Source organism: Lepisosteus oculatus, chromosome 15 (assembly GCF_040954835.1).
Source record: "Lepisosteus oculatus isolate fLepOcu1 chromosome 15, fLepOcu1.hap2, whole genome shotgun sequence".
Taxonomy (NCBI): domain Eukaryota; kingdom Metazoa; phylum Chordata; class Actinopteri; order Semionotiformes; family Lepisosteidae; genus Lepisosteus; species Lepisosteus oculatus.
The window spans coordinates 29178049-29197750 of NC_090710.1; the positions used below are offsets into that span (position 1 = coordinate 29178049).

The 19702-nt window shown below is 39.2% G+C and overlaps 2 protein-coding genes across 2 annotated transcripts; both read right to left on the minus strand.

The window, feature by feature from the left end:
* On the minus strand, positions 1 to 5797 carry LOC138216024 (oxygen-dependent coproporphyrinogen-III oxidase, mitochondrial-like). Its single transcript, XM_069179267.1, has 7 exons — positions 5561 to 5797; positions 4489 to 4635; positions 3637 to 3747; positions 2252 to 2393; positions 1676 to 1891; positions 1320 to 1424; positions 1 to 447 (listed from the first exon to the last, which is right to left on the minus strand). Exons 1-7 carry the CDS (start codon positions 5742 to 5744, stop codon positions 363 to 365), a joined length of 990 nt encoding a protein of 329 aa, XP_069035368.1. The 5' UTR covers positions 5745 to 5797; the 3' UTR covers positions 1 to 362.
* Positions 5798 to 10445: 4648 nt separating this feature from the next.
* Positions 10446 to 16090, minus strand: LOC102694116 (oxygen-dependent coproporphyrinogen-III oxidase, mitochondrial-like). The gene is made up of 7 exons (XM_015363995.2): positions 15857 to 16090; positions 15254 to 15400; positions 14380 to 14490; positions 12497 to 12638; positions 12117 to 12332; positions 11760 to 11864; positions 10446 to 10905 (listed from the first exon to the last, which is right to left on the minus strand). The coding sequence occupies exons 1-7, from the start codon at positions 16038 to 16040 to the stop codon at positions 10821 to 10823; spliced, it is 990 nt and encodes a 329-aa protein (XP_015219481.2). The 5' UTR covers positions 16041 to 16090; the 3' UTR covers positions 10446 to 10820.
* Positions 16091 to 19702: the final 3612 nt, after the last annotated feature.

Sequence of the window (19702 nt, forward strand, 5' to 3'; positions counted from 1 at the left end):
TTGAAAAAGTAAGAACATTTTATTCATATGGTGCATAAGTACCACGTCCCAAAGCACACATTTTAAATCTTGTATTTAGAAGGAAGCAGCAACCAAAAGTAAACATTTGCAGGCAAGATGCACTTCCTTTCTAGTTAATGCACACCGGCTACAGCACATCCCGAACATGATAGAGGCTACAAAGTATTTAATAAAACTTCTCCAAATTAAAAACTATTTAATTTGGGGCGGAAAGACTTTCAATGTAAATGCAACTACTGTAAGTTAACCTATGGTATTCCAGAATTTGATTTTGCGCACCCATTTGGCATTTTCCCCACAGTCTGCCTGAGTGGTGATGGGTGGGGTGACACAGCAGAGGTCTAGACCCAGTCCCTGGGTCTGCGCAGGACATCCACCAGCTCTGCCTCCTTACTGCCCAGCTCAGGCTCCAGCATGTAGCCCCACCTGCACCCACACAGAACACACAGCCCTCAGGTCAATGTGCAGCAAGGACTGCTTTCAGCACAATGCAGACTGCTTACTGCTGGGAGCAGAAACAGGCTCCAGGAGGACAGGGTGATTATATTGAAAGACAAAAGAACAACAGAGGCCTAGTCTTCCCAGGAAATGACCATACTTAGAGAGGAGCATACTAATAATAAAATAATTTTGTAAAAGAAAATGGTGCTGCTTAGAGAGGAGCATACTACTAATAAAATAATTTTGTAAAAGAAAATGGTGCTGCATTCTGTCATTCAATAAGTTCCTCTTGCACAAACCAGGCCAGATTGAGCCAGTTGTGGCAAATAATTTCAATTCTATTAGTAGGTAATTTAGATTACAGCATAATGTAATTAGATTTTAATTCTTTTTAGATTAGAGTTTGAGAATGAACAAAATATTTCATACAGTAACGACATGTTTTGTTCTTAAAGAAGATGTGCTTCACTTTTGGGGATTATTTGATGAACCATTTATTTACACAACACTGGCATTTAAAAAAGCCTGCTCACTCTTGTGACTTATCCATAATCAAGAGATCTAAAACAGGGGTGGTCAATCCTGGTCCTGCACAGTCTGTTTCTCTCAAAGTTTTCATTCCACCTCAGCTCTTAACAAGCTCAATTGACTTAATTCAACAGCTTCTCCCAGCTCTTCAGGTGTGGAGACCTAGAGCAACTGCAGCCACACCTACCCTCCATGACCAGGACTGCCCATCCCTGCTCTAAAATGTCTCCAACCTGTTTATCCTTTGATCTCAGAAGAGACAGTAGGGACCCAAAACCCATAACTGTGCAGGAAATGTTTGCTATGTTTTCTACAAAGGGTATACTCACTTGGCTGTGATGGGCAATGAGGCAAAGAGAGTGTCAATTCTGATTCCTGGCATGAAAAGCCCAAACTTTATTCCATTGTTATATATAAGATTAAATTCAACGTATCTAGAAAGAAAATACAACATTACAGAAGTAGATCATTGCTTGTTTGTCAAGCCGCATAAAAACCATATAAAAGCAAAGGACAAAACAAACTTGTCCAAAATAAGGTTCAGTGCACGTTTAAGAGTTAATTTTTACATTACAGTGCAACAGGATGTGTTTCTAGTTAGATAGCATAACCTATACACCAGTAAACAAGTCAGAGCTGGACTCTTCAGCATTGTGAATGGACTGATCCACAAAGTGAGTTTTACCTGCCGAAGCGCAGCAGCTGCCAGGTGTCCTCCTGCTCAGAGTGGGGCTCATCCAGGTGTGCTTTCACTATGGGCTGGTAGGCAGGCAGGAATACTCTGGCACACGACTGCACGAAGTCAAAGTGCTTCTCTGCCCGGAAGTCCAGGTTGTCGAAAAAAATCCCCCCAACACCACGAGCCTCCCCTCTGTGCCTGATGAAGAAGTACTCATCACACCTGTCCAGGGATCAAAGAGCATGGTTTGTGTTTAAATCCATCTAAATCTGAGTCGTTTTAATTATTTCTCAGTAATTAGATGGACAAAATATAGAATGGATTTGCTGGAATATTAAATAAAACCAAAGTATTTTCTTCTCCCAGGCTCTTTCGTGGCACTGACTCAAACAATCCAAGAGTGAAATGGAGAAACCTGAACTTGTTGATAAGAAATGGGTACAGTGAGAAGTGCACAAGATCTGTGAATTATAAAAGACAATTATAAGGCACTTTGAGCTAAGAAAAACTTGAATGCTTCTTTTGGAACAAAAAGACTGCCCAAAGAATCATTCCTTTAGTAGAACATGAGGGAATATTTACCGCTTCTTGAAGCGGGGGTAATAACTGAGATCATGCTCATCACAGGCAGCTTTCAGGGTCTTGTGAAAATTCATCACATCCTCCTTGACCAAGTATGCTGGGGTTAAATCCACGTTTCCCCCAAACCAGCCCTCTTCTGAACCTGAGGGGAAGAACACAGTAAAACATCAATGGATACAACAAGTCAGCTGAGTCATTCATTGTTATTAAGGATTCTGAGTTTTCTCTCCCTAGATTTGCACGGATCAGTGATGAGCCCTTCAAGTGCAGCCATTCTGAGGTGGAAAGTCAGGTCTGATCTGCAGCAGCACGAAGCAAATATATTTAGTGGGAAAAGTACAGATTTGCATGAATTAATGTAGCTTATATGGATAAAGGGAATTCAGACAAAATAAAATGTTTTTTGTTCATTTCAGAGAAATCTTTCAGGAGTGGGTGATGATACTGTAATTGTTTGTAGTGCACACATTTGGCAATATATTAAATTCAATGTGAAAGCTGAATGTAATATACAGTATGAAAGACTACCTGACTTTGTTGCTTTCTGACAGTGACTTTGGCAAGATGAACATACAAGCCAATAAAACACCTCCAGATGATCACTTTCTTTCATCTTGGTCTTGACAAACTCCTGTCTCACCCCCACTGTCCCCTCGGGTTGTCTGATTGTCCAGGACCTGACAGCTGTCTCCTGTTACAGCTAATGTGCTGGTAGGTGAGGTTTTGGGGGCTGGATGGATCACAGGAGAATCATACAAATATATGATTTTTAATTACTATATTGTTGATTAACTGGTTGAACGGCTTCCATTAGGTGCTGTACTATCGACAGTGGAACTCCCACATTCTTTTACCTCCAGGGCGTTCTAAAAAAATATTAGCTGAAAGACAAATCAGACTTGACAGCAAAAACTAAACCTCGTCACTGAATCCTGGTATCACTGTGGGTTTAAAAAATGTAAATGTAAACATAGCAGGTGATAGAATGAGCACCAAACATCTAAGAAGAAGAGAATATTGGATGATTGGGAAACTACCATATGACTGAATTCCTGGGCTTCATGGAGCTAATCAAAATTACTTAACTTTCAGTGAGATGTCGTGTATAACATCTCTACAAAACAGTGACAATGTGGTAATTATTTCTGGAAGTACTAATATAACAGTAGTACTGTACTTATGGCCCAATGCACTTTTCTTGTTTATTTTTATTGGCAGTATATAAGAGTCAATCTTTTCACCCACATGTACAGTATTTCTTGAAGTTAACTCTTCAAGGAACGTTTAGATTTTCTATGTGTGTCTAGCATCAGCAAGAGAAAGTGTTAGAGTGTAAACAGCAGCTATCTAGTCCATAGATGCCCTCTTCAAGAGCTGGATCTTACCATTAATCAGTTTTATGACAAGGAGTCGCAAGGTGTAGCTGTATGAGGGGACATGAGGATTCCGGGTGTGAATAATAGTGTTCATAGAAATGGCAAGGAACTCAGGACTGTCTGTGGAGAGAAGCACAAAAACAGGTTTAGGCAAGAACAAGTGTTGCCTATTGTAAGAAGTCCACAGTCCCTAATTGAAAATATTTAAGCTCTTATTTTTAATGACATATCAGATGTTCGAGCATGGGACAGGCATTTCTCTGGATATAGAGCAGGCACACACACTTGGACTTCGACTGGGGGATGTCATCTGTTCCAGAGCTTAGCTGGGAGGACCCAGGGGTGGCACTACAGGTTGCCTTGGTAATGAGGACACAGACAAGCTTGAAAGTAGTATAGGATTCCCAAACAACTAAAAAAGAACCACTGGGTCTGTAATTTTCCTCAGAGTTTCTTAATTTATATTGGGATTAGCCCTCCTTGTAAAGTAAAAGGCATTAAAGGTTTGTTCTTTTCCCACAGGTGTGTTTCAAGTCTCTGCAACTCAAGCTACAGTATTTTAATTTTTTCTTATCAGTTATGCACTTGCATAATTGCCCTCTTGTAGTATTTGTAATAAAAAAAAATGAAAACATGCACAACTACAAGCACATATGGACTCCGGATTTCTAACTGAAAGGCTGTGGGTTCAAATCCTGATTTATTTTTGTGTTAGGTTCTTCACTTAGATTGTTACAGAAAAGAAATGTAAGTTGATCTGGGTAAAGGTATCATTCAAATGCATTTCTAAAAATGTTATCTGTTATAATAAGCAAACCAACTACTGTCTGAGACTGTTTGGGTAAAGATGGAAGTCCTGACCATTTTTCCAGGCTGTGGACATCCTCCCAGCCTCACGCAGCTGGTCAGCAGCCTGAGAGGGCATGTGTCCACGAACCACAGTCACATCCACAGTGGCATTCAGGAACTTGTTGCCCTCATACAGACATGAGGTTATCCCTCCACCTCCTGCATGGAAGAAAAAGACAAAAGAATTAAAATCCGTTAACATGCTAAGACCAGACACGTTCTCTCAACTAAAAGAATGAAACTCCTGCAGATCCAAGGCTTTTCTAAGGGAGTAAGAGATGTAGGAAATGATGCCATAATTTTTCACGAGATTTCTTTTTAAAAATAATTGCAAATATTTCATCTGAATTTTAGAACATTGTAAATAAAGAAGTACTGGAAAATCCAGGCAATAATTAACATCTCAGTTTATCTTGGTTGTGCTGTATTCTTAAAGCTTTTTGAGTCACATGTATACTGTATTGTAATGGAAAGTTACTGAGAAAAAATGTTTTATCCTAAAAATGTTGTTACGGACAGAGCTGTGCTGCAGAAGCAGCTGGATACTTAGAACAAAGTGTGATAGCACCCAACTCATCAAGGGCATGGGATGTTTTAATAATGTTTATCTCTGCTGCTTGAAGAAGGGAGTATGAGAAACTATTTGAATAACTGCTCATCTTTGCTTAAAGCAAAAACCTATAAGGAATGGAAAATTACTGCTTTGCCTGTCCTTGAAGTGTTGCATCAGCTTAAAAAAAAATTTAAAACAAGGGCTCTCCTTGCTTGCTTTTGAATCAGCCTTCACCTCTGCACAGACGGGTGATGGCTTTTTCCCATATTGCAATATGAATAAAGACCTCACTGAGTGAATGTGAATACCTCTCCAGGCTCTTCTTCGATAAAATTCCACGACAGTATATAATGCCGAATACAAGTGTAATATTATGTGTGCTGGCTGCAGTTTAGCAGTCAGGAGTAATTACAATTCAAGTGTGTTTTCCTAAAACACCTGCATGAAGACTACAGCTCACCAGAAACAGAGCAGAAAATGAGCAAACTGTACGCGATGAGGCAGTATGAGTGAGATGACAAGAGCACTGACCCTCTGCCCGTATCCAGCGGTCCACTTTGAACTCTTTGCCATCGATGTCCTGGAGCAGCTTGCAGGTGTCATTCCAGACTCCGAACACCAGCTTCAGGAATCGGACAGCCAGGATTTTGCTCTTCTGGCTGATGGTGTCAGGAATGAAGTCCTGGAGGTATGAAAGTATTAACTCTTCAGCCATCTCTCTCACTGCTGCTTGAATCCTCCCTGGCAATGAATAACTGGGCAGTCCAGGAGGCACTATTTAAACGTTTACAGGAGTTTCATTTTGGCATTGTCAGCAGACTTTTTAGTTTTTTTTTTACATGATGTCATGATTCTAAAAAAACCCACCCTGGGAAATTTTTGGTCCACTACAATTTTTATAAAACATGTGGTGACAGATGAAGAAAATATGATTCATGAAGATGTCTTTCTGATGGATTGGCTGAGCTTCAAATGTCATGAAACATTTGTTAAACCCTTCACTCCCTTTTAATTATGTCTGATTTCATTTATTCTTGAATCACAAGTTGTGTACCCACAGTTTGTTAAGTGAATATTAAAGTTACAGTGACTTGACTTAATACTGAACCCCAAAGTAACACCAGCAGAGGAAAACCACAGGACACATATATTACAACATGAAGGACAGGACACAGACTACAGTATGTGTATCACACTGCCCTGCAAACACCACAGGCAATTGGACTTTCACATTGCTCAGCTTCATCTAACTCAATTATGGATAAAGGCTTGATAATAATGAAATTTTGTATACAATTACAGTATATTAAGACTTCTTAACCATTAGTTTCATTAATCTTGGTCTAGATCTTCACCAGCAGTGTTGCTGCTTGGCTCAAATTCCTGACATGTAAAGACTGTAATTCTATGGGAATTCTTTGGGAATATCGGGGACTGTAGTTTTACAAGGGAATCGGAGGAACCTGGGAGAATTTTCTGTCTCCCTCCAGGTCCTTTCAATCAGTGAGTCAAGTTCTTCATGTGGACTGCAAGACGCCAGCAGAAAACACACAGGTGTGGTTACTGTTCATGTGGAAAAGGGTTTCAGGGAAATTGTTTTTTTTTAAATTTACACTTAAGAGGAAAAAAGTGAGAAGGTGAAGCACTGATTAAAGGACATTTCTTTCCCAAGAAGGATTTGCATGTTAGACAAGAAAGAGTTGTCAGATGTTGTTATTACTTTCCTATTACTGAATAATTATGCAAAGCAGACATGTCAAGTGTAATATTTCAATTATTCCAAATACTGTGAGTACTTTCCTAATTTAAAAAAAACAAGTAATCTGAAAAGCAATTCCTCACCGGTACACCATTCTTAATTAACCAGCCTAGGGATATTTCTTACATCTGCGCTCACCTGCTCCAAGTTCTGTCATGTTAGATTTTCCTTGAACTAAGTGGTGGTGAATTCTGTATCCCGAGTTCAAGAGCCTAAAATATTTTTTCTTCTTCTTTCTACTTAAAATAAATGTGCTTAATTAGAAGAAAGGATGAAAAGAATATGTCTGGTAACAAAACGCCAGAAGAATGTTAAGACAACTTAGTGAAAGAGCTTGATTGGCTGATTAACAAAGAAGGGAAAAGTGAAAATGAGGTGCAAAATTGCTCATGGAGTGATACTAAGGCTGTAGCGACAAGGCCTATTGTTTCACTTGGAATTTAGTGTTGTTAAAGATTTCTCATCGTCTTTGTGTGCTTTGACGGTGAGGCCTTCTGCCTGTCTCTAAAAGCACATGAATGTAGCTAAAGAGGCCCCTCTTTGTGATCTCAGCCACAGAATGACCTAGTGGTCTTTGCATGTGTGCAAGTAAGGGCAGTGTGTTTGTCTCTGGATAATGGTCTTCTCCAGGACAGTGACCATCTAAACTCCCATGATGGATGCCCACTGCTGGCTCCTGGGCGTCTAATGGAGTGCAATGGCACATCTGCACCTGATATTAAAGTCATAGGCTGTGATCAGTCAATCAACCAATCTGTAGGGTGGGTACCAGAATGGGTACCTGATGACATCTCAGCCAATCGTCAACTGGTGATTTCCTCTTGTCCCCAGCGGAGTGGTGGCACTGTGGCTAAGGATCTGCACCTATGATTTGAAGGTTGCTGGTTCAAATCCTACAGCTGGCAGAGGAGTCCTACTCAGCTGGGTCCCTGAGCAAGGCCCTTAACACCAGCTGCTCCAGGGGTGCTGTATAAGTGGCTGATCCTGTGCTCTGACCCCCAGCTTCTCTCCCTGTCTGTGTGTCTCATGGAGAGCAAGCTGGGATACGTAAAGAGATTAATTCCTAATGCAAGAAATTGTTTATGGCCAATAAAGTGTTCTTAATGGGTGATTTTGTCTCACATAACCTGGGAAACAGTTCATTGTCACAGGTTAAGCATTGGCTATTTTAATGTCTCTCCATCTAACTGGCAATATGACTTTTGAAACAAGGTGACTGTGAGCAGTCCGAGTCAGGAGTTTCTCCAAATAGCCAGGCTGAGAGAGTGACTAAGGTACAGATTTCTGCCCAAGATATTCTTCCTGAAACACAAGAAATCTTCAAGAACCCACTGTTATTTTCCCCTGACCAACGAAATTAGATAGTTGGACTCTTTCTTTGTGTCAACATCCAGAATATCTGATCATATTCGGAGTGGAGCTATAGCCGGGACGAACCAAGTTCCCATATTGTCTAACTGGCAGCCGCACCTCAAGAAATCAAACTGTGCGCAGACTGTTTTAAAAGACTGAAGCCATCAAGACTCATCAAGAAAGTTGTTAAATATTATTCACAAAATAAATCTCAAGAGCTGATCTATTATTGCAGACACATGTTTGATGTTTAGTTCCCAATAGTAAATGCATGTTTACTAGTGTCCAGGAACATAAATGTGGTTCACCATTTATAAATTATTTTATTTGATTGGTTCCTAAAATTTGTCAAGTACTCTCGCAATGTTCTATTACAATTTGTGATTGTTACAACAAATAGAAAACCCCAATCTCTTACAAGTCTAATAGAGCTTTTCTGTGTTATTCCTCACCAGGTTCTACACCACCCTACTGGGACTGTTTTCAGACACGAAGCTGATGATTTACATGGGGACGATAAAAAAGAAAGCAGTATCGCAAGAAAAAAAGGAAATGCAAAACAGACAGCTTTAGCTTTAGATATTAAAGGGTTTCTTAGAAAGTCTCATTGTCCATAGCACCAGAAATTCAGCTTTCTGAAAGCCAGGCAGTTCAGAAAAGCCTTCCTGTTGTCCTCAACACTAACGCTGTATTCAATCAGTAATTGGTTTTGACAATCCTTGCATATATTAGTTTAGAAATGCTAACAGTAATACTTAGTCATTGTTTACAGTAATGCTTACCATATCTTAAATTGCTGATAGAAATGAAATACACCATCATCAAGTGGTGAGGACCTGCTCTGGTACACTAGCTTACACTAACTTCACATGGATCCTAGTATCTTCCTGATGGATAGTAATTTAACAGAATGACCATTAGATTTCAGTTCCAGAACTTACGGAAAGGCACTGAATGTAATGTAATATATTTAAACATAGTAATAGCCAGAACACATGTAGGCAGGACACAGCTGTAGGGAGGCCTCAGGCTCATCTGGAAGCTGGCTCAAGCTTATACACAGCACAGACGCAGGACACTGCTTAGGTTGCGTAATAACGGGATTTGCACTTGCTACAGCTCTGGCATTAACAGAACAAAGGAGGCAAGACAAACTGTACATTAGGCTGTAACAAATCGTGGTGATAAAAAGGAGCATTGCAGTACATGCACTGAATGGTGTTGGATTCTTGAACCCTGTTAATGGGGGATTCACAAACAGTACCTGCTGGTTCTCATTCCAAAAGAGTTCTTTGCCTAACTGAATTCCAAAGTGAACTAACAAGCTGCATCACTGAAACTTTAAGAGATAGATTAAGATAAAAAGACATGCTCAAGGATTTATCCCCTTATTATTTAATTCCTAGTGTGGCATTTAGGTCAATGCCTCCACACCGAACGTGCCCAGCCTAATGCCATTTTAAGAATTTATACTTGTTTATGGGTTAAAGATAGTTGAAGGTTATTTTTTTATTTGTTGTCTTGTGGTATGGTGCTCTAAGGTTGAACTGGAACTGTTCAAAAAGTAGTTTTATAACATTTTTTAAGATAAATCTGCAAAATACTGGGTTGTATGTGACTAAACAGGATTTTAAAGTGTTTACAGGGAAGGTAATATGATAAAATGCTTTATTTTTTTATTCTATAACAAAATTCCACATATAGCACAACATTTGCAAATCTTATGAACATGAGCCAAAAGATAGAATTGTCTTTTTGAAACATCTTTCATATGTGAATACCATGATCCGGTTAGTGGAATCTGCATTATGCTTGAAGTATTTCACTTCAAAAGCAGCAGTGACCCCAAGACGGTCATCGATCTATCCCTTGCAGAGTGGGGGTGTCATTCTCCCCTTCCTACAACGATGATGTCATAACTTTCTCCCATCCTGGTTCCCATGGAGACTAAAGTGACCTGGTGGCAGAAGAGATTATTGAAGAAGCCATTCAGGGAAGAACCAGTCTGAATAAGGAACAAGGGTTTGATAAGAGTATTGTCTGGGGGACCCAGCACTGCTAACGTGTGAAATGTGTGTTACAGCTGTGAGACCATTGTCAGATATATTAAGAAATACACCCCTAATCAAATGTGTACTTGATGAAGCATTTTAAAGGAATAGCTTTTAAGAAAGATCAAGGAGAAATTGAAAAAAAGAAATGCTATTCATTGTGTTGTAAGGGTGCAAAAGATCTACAGATTCTCTTCTCTCTCCATCATAGAACTTTATTAAATAATAACAAAAAATATCAGTCTACCACAAGTCAATTGAAAAGTGAGAACAGTTTATTTAAATGGTTTATAAGAACCATGTTCCAAAGTACACATTTACAATTCTGTATTTAGAAGGTAGCAACGAAAGCCGCAACCATTTGTAGGCCATAGGCACTTAAACAATCTTTAACATTTTCCTTTCCAGTTCAGGAACACTGACTTCAGCACATCCAGACCATGACACAGGTCACACAGTATTTCAAAATACTTCTCCAAAGTAAAAAGAATTTATTTTGGGACAGAAAGACTTTTAACAAATGCAACTACAGTAAGTTAACCTATGGTATTGCGTAATTTCGGACACACATTTTGCGTTTCCCCACAGTCTGCCTGAGTGGTGATGGGTGGGGTGACACAGCAGAGGTCTAGACCCAGTCCCTGGGTCGGCGCAGGACATCCACCAGCTCTGCCTCCTTACTGCCCGGCTCAGGCTCCAGCATGTAGCCCCACCTGCACCCACACAGAACACACAGCCCTCAGGTCAATTGCAGCAAGGACTGCTTTCAGCACAATGCAGACTGCTTACTGCTGGGAGCAGAAACAGGCTCCAGGAGGACAGGGTGATTATATTGAAAGACAAAAGACTGGTTTCTTGTACAAACCAGTTGCCAAATAATTAATAATAAGAGTTGCCAAATAATTAATAATAAGAGTTGCCAAATAATTAATAATTATTAATTATATTAGTATTAATTAATATAAGTAGGAAATCTAAATCACAGTATGACATGATTAGATTTTAATTCTCCTTAGATAAGAGTTTGAGAACTAATAAAATATTTCATAATATGTTAACCACTATTTTGGCACCAAAATGTATTTTTCTTTTACAATTATTTAAGTTTATGACCACTTATATGGTTTGTGTATACAATTCTCATGTCATAACACCATTTTGTGTTCCTGAAGAGCATGCTCTGCACTTTTGTGAAATATTATTTGATGAACCATTTATTTACACAAAACATGGCTTTAAAAAGCCTGTTCACTCTTGTGACTTTTCTATAATCAAGAGATCTAAGGCAGGGGTGGTCAATCCTGGTCCTGTACAGTCTGTTTCTCTCAAGGTTTTCATTTCACTTCAGCTCTTAACAAGCTCAATTAGCTCATTATTTACTTAATTCAACAGGTGGAGACCTAGAGCAACTGCAGCCACACCTACCCTCCATGACCAGGACTGCCCACCCCTGCTCTAAGACGTCTCCAACCTGTTTATGCTTTGATCTCAGAAGAGACAGTAGGGACCCAAACCCCGTAACCGTACAGGAAATGTCTGCTATGTTTTCTACATAGGGTATACTCACTTGGCTGTGATGGGCAATGAGGCAAAGAGGGTGTCAATTCTGAATCCTGATATGAAAAGCCCAAACTTCGTGCCATTGTCATACATAAGATTAAATTCAATGTATCTAGGAAGAAAATATGATATTATAGCAATAAGTCCTTGCTTGTTTGTCAAGCCCAAGAGAAAAATAGACAAATGCGACAAAACAAACTTCTGTAAAACAAAAAAGTTCAGTCCATGTTTAAGAGTTTATGTTCAACATTACAATGTAACAGGATGTGTTTCTGGTTAGACAGCATAACCTATACACTAGTAAACAAGTCAGAGCTGGACTCTTCAGCCTCGTGAATGGACTGATCCACAATGTGAGTTTTACCTGCCGTAGTGCAGCAGCTGCCAGGTGTCCTCCTGCTCAGAGTGGGGCTCATCCAGGTGTGCTTTCACTATGGGCTGGTAGGCAGGCAGGATGGCTCTGGCACACGACTGCATGAAGTCAAAGTGCTTCTCGTCCCGGAAGTTCAAGTTGTCGAAAAAAATCCCCCCAACACCACGAGCCTCCCCTCTGTGCCTGATGAAGAAGTACTCATCACACCTGTCCAGGAGTCAAAGAGCATGGTTTGTGTTTAGATCAATCTGAACTTGACTTGTTTTAACTCTTTCTCACTTAGATGGAAAAAATATGTATTAAAATTGCTGGACCATTTAATTAATTACACACAGAATCAATCATTTAGTAGAACATGAAGAAATATTTACCGCTTCTTGAAGTGGGGGTAATAACTGAGATCGTGCTCATCACAGGCAGCTTTCAGGGTCTTGTGAAAATTCATCACATCCTCCTTGACCAAGTATGATGGGGACAAATCCATGTGTCCCCCAAACCAGCCCTCTTCTGAACCTGTGGGGAAGAACACAATAAAACATCAATGGATACAACAGGGCAGCTGGGTCACTCGTCGATATTAAAGATTCTGAGTTTTCTCTCCTGAATCAATGATGAACACTACAAGTGAAGTCCTTCTGATGTGAAAAGCAATGTCTTATCTGCAGCAGCACCAAGGAAATATATTGCTGTGGAAATTACTCAGATTGGTTCATTTCAGAGAAATCTTTCAGGAGTGGGTCATGATTAATAGAGCACACGTTTGAGAAGCTATTAAAATCCGAGTGAAGGCTGAATGTAATACACAGCGGAAAGACCACCTGAAAGACCACCTAATTCTGTTGCGTTCAGACAGTGACTTTGGCAAGATGAGAATCATCTGTGCCGATAAAATTCCTCTAGATGATCACTTTCTATCAGCTTGTTCTTGACAAACTCCACTGTCCTCTCAGCTTGTCTGATTATTTGTCTGACAGCTGTCTCCTGTTACAGCTAATGAGCTGGTAGGTGAGGTGTTGGGAGCTGGATGGATCACAGGAGAATCATACAAATGTATGTTGTTTAATTACTCCATCATTGATTAATTGGTTGAACTGCTTCCAATGGGTGCTGTACCATTGAAGTGGAACTCCCACACTCTTTTATCTCATCATTACTTTTTACAACATCATTACTGATATCACTGTAGTTTTTTAAAATATAAACATGAGTGAAGACTGAATGAGAGACAAACATCATAGAACCGGAGAGCAGATGATTAGGAAACTACAGTACCACATGAGTGAATTCTTTAATAGACTTAATGGAGCTAATAAAAATTTCTTCACTTTCAGTGAGATTTAGTGAATAACATCTTTCTAAAAGAGTGGCTTTGTGGTAATTAATTCTGTTATATGCCTGCAGTTCATGTACACAGGACACAGCATTGTAATGTGTTATGGAGTCATTCCAAAGTCTACTGTAGCTAAGCCTAACATCTTGCAGCAGCCAATTTTCAAACACATTTTGATAAAGAATGTACTAATGGCAGCAGCCATATCATCCTGCAGCCCACTGAAGCTCAGCAGGTGTGAGCCTGGTCAGTACCTGGATGGGAGACCTCCTGGGAAAAACTAAGGTTGCTGTTGGAAGAGGTGTTGTTGGGGGCCGTAGGGGGCGCTCACCCTGCGGTCTGTGTGGGTCCTAATACCCCAGTATAGTCACAGGGACACTATACTGTAAAAAGGCGCTGTCCTTTGGAAGAGATATAAAACTGAGGTTCTGATTCTCTGTGGTCATCAAAAATCCCAGGGTGTTTCTCAAGAAGAGTAGGAGTGTTACCCTGGTGTCCTGGCCACATTTCCCCCTGGCCTTTACCAATCATAGCCTACTCATAATCCCCATCTCTGAACTGGCTTCAGTTCTCTTTTCTCCTGCCCACTGAGAGCTGGTGTGTACTGGCGCACTATGGCTGCCGTCGCACCATCCAGGTGTGGCTGCACACTGGGGGTGGTGGAGGGGAGTCATTACCTGTAGAGTGGCCTATATAAGCAATTATTAATGGCTTAATATTATTGATTACAGAGCAGTATATCACAGCCAATCTCTTCATCCATATGTGAAATATTTTTACTATAATTAGTATTAGTATTATTTACTCTTTAAGGTACCTTTAGATGTAAAATGTGTGCATAATGTGAGCATGAGAAAGTACATATTTGTGTCTAAACAGCAGCTGTTTCTTCTCTAGATGGTCTCTTCTAAAGCTGCATCTTACCATCACTGACTCTTATGACAAAGAGCCGTTGGTTGAAGTTGTATGAGGGGACATGAGGATTCCGGGTGTGAATAATACAGCTCACGGCAATGACGAGGAACTCAGGATCCTCTGCGGGGAGAAGAGAACAACCAGGTTTAGGAAAGAGCAGGTGTTGGCTTTTGTAAGAAGTTCTCAGTCCCTAAAAATATGGAAAATATTTAAGCTCTCTTTCATAATGACAAACCAAATGTTCTAGCATGGGACAGGAGTTCTCCGAGACAATAGTTAATAAAATATTGATTTCAAAGCACTGGTGCAGTAGATACATTGATATATTGTAGTGGCCACCACTGGATGTTTGGCGGGGAGACACACTCTGACTAAGACTGGGGTTGTTGTCTGATCCAGAGCTGAACTGAGAGAACACAGGGGTGGCCCTGCAGTTGCCTTGGGAATGGGAACACAGACAAGCTGGCTAAAAGCTGCAGGCAGTACAGGATTCCCCAACAACTGAAAAGACCCACTGGGTCTGGTATTTTTTGTCATAGTAAAAGGCATAAAAGTTTGTTCTTTACACACTGGTGTGTTTCAAGTCTCAACAACTCAAGCTACAATATTTTGAAGTTTCAGATCTATACATGCATAAGTTCCACATTATAGAACTGTAATTTTGTTTAAAAGAAGATGTGCACAACTACATGCACAGACTCTGGATTTGTAACTGACAGGTTGTGGGCCAAGTCGTAAGTTCACTGAGATTGCATCCGTAAAGAAAGGTAAGTTGATCTGGAAACAGTCAAATTCAATTCTAATAATGCCATCAATAAAAATAATAATGAAAACCAATTACTGACAGAGACTGTTTGGGCAATGAGAAAACAGAAGTGCTGACCGTTTTGCCAGGCTGTGGACATCCTCCCAGCCTCACGCAGCTGGTCAACGGCCTGAGAGGGGATGTGTCCGTGCAACACACTCAAATCCACATTCGCATTCAGGAACTTGTTGCCCTCATAAAGACAGGAGGCTATCCCTCCTCCTCCTGCATGGAAGAAAAAGACAAAAGAATTAAAATCTGTCAAGACTAGATATCTTATACCTCTCAAAGAACAAGACTAGTATAGATCCAGGGCTTCTCTAGGGGTCCATGAAATGAAGGTGGCTATACAAGCAAGTCCTTTTTCACTCAATTTCTTTTTTCTTAAAACTTGCAAATAACTAAACTAATGAAGAACTGGCAAATCCAAATAATAATTAAAATCTCAGCGTTTTAGGGTTGTTCATTATGCTTTTTTAAAGTTAAATGCATACTGTATAATGCCGAATACAAGTGTAATACTATGTGTGCTGGCTGCACTTAAGCAGTCAGGAGTAATAACAATTCACATGTGTTTTCCTAAAACTCCTGCCTGAAGACTACAGCTCACCAGAAACAGAGCAGAAAATTAGCAAACTGTAGGTGATGAGGCAGTATGAGTGAGATGACAAGAGCACTGACCCTCTGCCCGTTCCCAGCAGTCCACTTTGAACTCTTTGCCATCGATGTCCTGGAGCAGCTTGCAGGTGTCATTCCGGACTCCGAACACCAGCTTCAGGAATCGGCCAGCCAGGATTTTGCTCCTCTGGCTGAAGGAGTCAGGAATGAAGTCCTGGAGGTATGAAAGTATTGACTCTTCAGCCATCTCTCTCACTGCTGTTTGAATCCTCCCTAGCAATGAATAACTGGGCAGTCCGGGAGGCACTATTTAAACATTTACAGGAGTTTCATTCTGACAGATCATGTTATCTGGAATTTTTTCTTGTACATGATGTCATGCATTCTAAAAAAGCATATCGGGAAATTCGTGCTCCACACGTTTCTCAGTAAAACATGTGATTACAGATGTTGAAAATATTATGTTTTTTTTATGGAGTGCCTCAATTGCAAATTTAATGAAATAATTATTATACTGTGCCCTGCAAAACCATTTACTCTTTTCTAATTATATCCCATTTCAATTAGAATTGAATTGAAAATGACATATACATGTTTTTGTTAAGTGGATATGTTTTCAAACAACTTGAATGTATAAACTGACACTGAGATGAAAGAACTTACTGTACTAGCTCCTGCTCTGTCCTTTTCTACAACTGGATTGTTTTGAAATGTCTTCATGTTTAATTATTTCCTTGAAAATCACTGACTATGAGGCTCTTCGATTAGAATATTTTTGTTTTTTATTATTCCAAAAAAATGCTCCTTTCACCCATAACAGTTTTCAACTTGAGCATTCAAAGTTTTAATATAACAATAGTAACTTTAAAAACTTTGAATATCTCTTTTGGTCCACCAAAATGGAAAATCATTAGAAGGGGATGAATACTTTTTCTGGATTTCATTTCTATACGCATACGCATAGTTGTCTGATCATCTTGAATTAAAGTTGCCCAGAATAAATATGTTGAATCATACAGTAGGTGTATATTGGTAATAAGTATGATAATTTATTAATCTACTGTATTTTCTGCTTATAACCTTATCAGCAACATCAGGATTATTCAACAATACTTTATAAAGTAATATTTTTAACTGCACATTATAAGAACACTGCCATCAGTCAATGGTGCCGTATCTCAAAGTGCCTCACCAGCTTCCTAATTGTATTTATCACTATTATAAAAATATGACAGGACAGCTTTGTCAGGAAAGTAACAGAAAATTCAGTTCTTTAAAAGAGCCCTTATATTTAAACGGTTATATCTCAATGAATGAAATATATAATCCCCATTACAACTTGAGAAAGAATGTTTTCTAACTTCCATTTCTGGGGAATTAAAAAATCTGGGGATGCATCCTTTGACAATAACCTACAACCTCCATTGGGGGTCCTTCTCATTCATAACTTTGGTAGGCTACATAAAAATCTTACAAATACTGTATGACGACTGTCTTATAAACCTTCTGTATGTGCATTTTGACAGTGGACCATATCTTTTGACTAAAGGGCATCAAATAATGTATCAGAGCATTTCACGCATCCCATGGAATATATTGAGAAAATGTGTGAATTATGTGAATGTTAAGTGTTCTTTCTGTGAAATGAGACCTGATTCAGGTATTTAAAACCCTCGAAATCACAAAGAGTTAATGCCCATGGCCAACTCCAGATTGAAATAGAAGCTAGTGAACACAAATGGAAATTACAGAGAATTGCATGTAAAACACCTCCTAGAGTAGGAGACCCTTCCTTTTTCGAAGGGTTGTGAGAACATACTACCCAACAATGTTGTTGAATTCGATACCCGTGCTTCCTTCAGCTGTATAAGGACATTGAATGAATAAGCTAGTGAACTTTTTAACATTTTTAACCTTTTGTCTACCTGTACATCAAGTACTAATTTCAAGTGAATTTACAACTGTCTTTCACATTTTTTCTCAAAATGCATTAAATGAAACTGTTATGAAACAAAATTTTAAAGCCGCCTATCAGAATTATGAAATTTTGTAAGCTCAAGGGCTTATTCCTAGTTCCTCATTATACAAAACTCTTATTGTGTAACACACACATCATCAGATCATAACGGAAAACTACTGAATCTGCTTACTTTCACAGCAACAGTACAGGGGGCCCCGCTATTTCAGATCTAGAAAGTCATTACCCACAGTGAACCAATTTTTCACTATAAGAACAGCATAAATATGGATGTTTAGGGACCATAAAAGTATAAACCTTTCACATGTGAGACTACAGTCATTGATGTTTTGCTTGTAGAGTGGGTAGTGTGGTTCTCCCACCCAAAAAAGGCTGTTGGTATAACTTGATCCCATTTTGGTAGTCACGGTGACACATGGCATGTTTTGTAAACGTGTGCTATGAGCCCGTTGTCATGGGGAATCATGGTGTACATAACCCTAGCTGGGCTGGTGTTTTATCATCGCTACAGACAAACTGGTCCCTGAAATTAAAAGCCATTAAAGAGATGGAAAGTAGGTTAATATCTCTGACGTCCAACTTAGGACAACAAGTGGTCTTATTAGCAGTTGGGCATCTACAGAACAACAATATTGGGCATCCTAGAGTGTCTGGTTTGTGCATCTTTTGAAGGAACTTCTTAGACACATAAAGTCTTATATCACAAAGGCTGTTTTCAATTTGTTGTCAGCCTCCTGTTTGGTAAGAACACAGGATTGGTATTTCAAAGAGCTTAAAAGACTCATACAGATCTAATAGACTTAGATCGGTTTTTATAATTTGCATACAAGATTCCGCTAGTATTGAGCCTTTGTTCATAACTGGATTACAGCAAGCTGGGCCAATGTGAAAGTCCAACTGCCTGTGCTTTTTTGCAGTGCTGTGTGAAGCACTGTTGTTGCCATGTCTGGCTATAGTCTGTGCCCCTTCCTTCATGTTGTACTGTACAGTATGTGTCCTGCGGTCTTCCTCTGCTGGTGTTACTTCGGGTTTCAGGATGAAGTTAAACGACTGTAACTTTAACATACAGTAGCTGTGGATAAAAGCTGAGGACAGGCTACAGGAGTATAAAAGCACAGTAGTTTGGATGTAATTTCCCTAATATCTTGTACAAGAATAGATATTTAAGCTTGATAGCTATCTGTTCTGTGGGCAAATACAAGATGTGTGCACAGAATCAAATGTTGTCTTTATTTATCTTTTTCCCTCAAATGAGTTGTTTTTTTTTTATGTTGTAGATTAGGTTTAGGAAATACTGTTACCTGATTTAATCTGTATACAGTATGTGCTGTTGTAGGTGTACCTTAGATAGAATGTAAATTGTTAAAATCTCTGTACAGTATGTGGTGTGTTCAGTGTACCCTGAGTAGAATGTAAAAAAGTTATTTTCTTGTTAGTTCTCTTTCTCCTGGAAAAGTTTTCTGTCATTTGCCTCTCTTGTTTCATTACATGGTAATTTAAACTGTGTGTTTTAGGACTTAAACATCATTAAAGCCTCAGTTTTTTAATTCAGCTGGCTGTCAGATTGGTTACTGGAAGTGGAATGTTATGTAGTTATTGTTTTGTATAATTCTGGGAAGGAGAAAAAAAATGTGACGACCTGAAACATCATTACAAAACAATCTATGGCATTTTCCTTTTACTTTCCTTTTTCTTAAAAGTTTTTTGTTTAAAATGCCTCATCCTGTAACATATTTATTTAGAAGTTCTGTGTATATCACATAAGCACAAATCTGGATTAAGGGAAGAAACTGAAGTTATTTCATATCTTAAATGAATAACAGAATAATGCTTAGATGTGTTATATATTTGACGATAATTTGAAATGTGAAATGTTTCAAAGAAATAAAATTAAATGTTTTTAAAATAATTTTCTCTGGAAACTGTTCTGG

Bases quoted from the DNA above. Each gene is read 5' to 3' on its own strand.
- LOC138216024 (XM_069179267.1), bottom strand. From the start codon at position 5,744: ATGGCTGAAGAGTTAATACTTTCATACCTCCAGGACTTCATTCCTGAC. The intron at 1,425-1,675 runs GTAAAACTCACT...TTTTCTTTCTAG, and splicing joins CAGCTGCTGCGCTTCGGCAG to ATACGTTGAATTTAATCTTA. The intron at 448-1,319 runs GTGAGTATACCC...GTGTGGGTGCAG, and splicing joins TCATTGCCCATCACAGCCAA to GTGGGGCTACATGCTGGAGC.
- LOC102694116 (XM_015363995.2), bottom strand. From the start codon at position 16,040: ATGGCTGAAGAGTCAATACTTTCATACCTCCAGGACTTCATTCCTGAC. The intron at 15,401-15,856 runs GTCAGTGCTCTT...TCTTCCATGCAG, and splicing joins CTGCTGGGAACGGGCAGAGG to GAGGAGGAGGGATAGCCTCC. The intron at 12,639-14,379 runs GTAAGATGCAGC...TCTTCCCCACAG, and splicing joins TGTCATAAGAGTCAGTGATG to GTTCAGAAGAGGGCTGGTTT.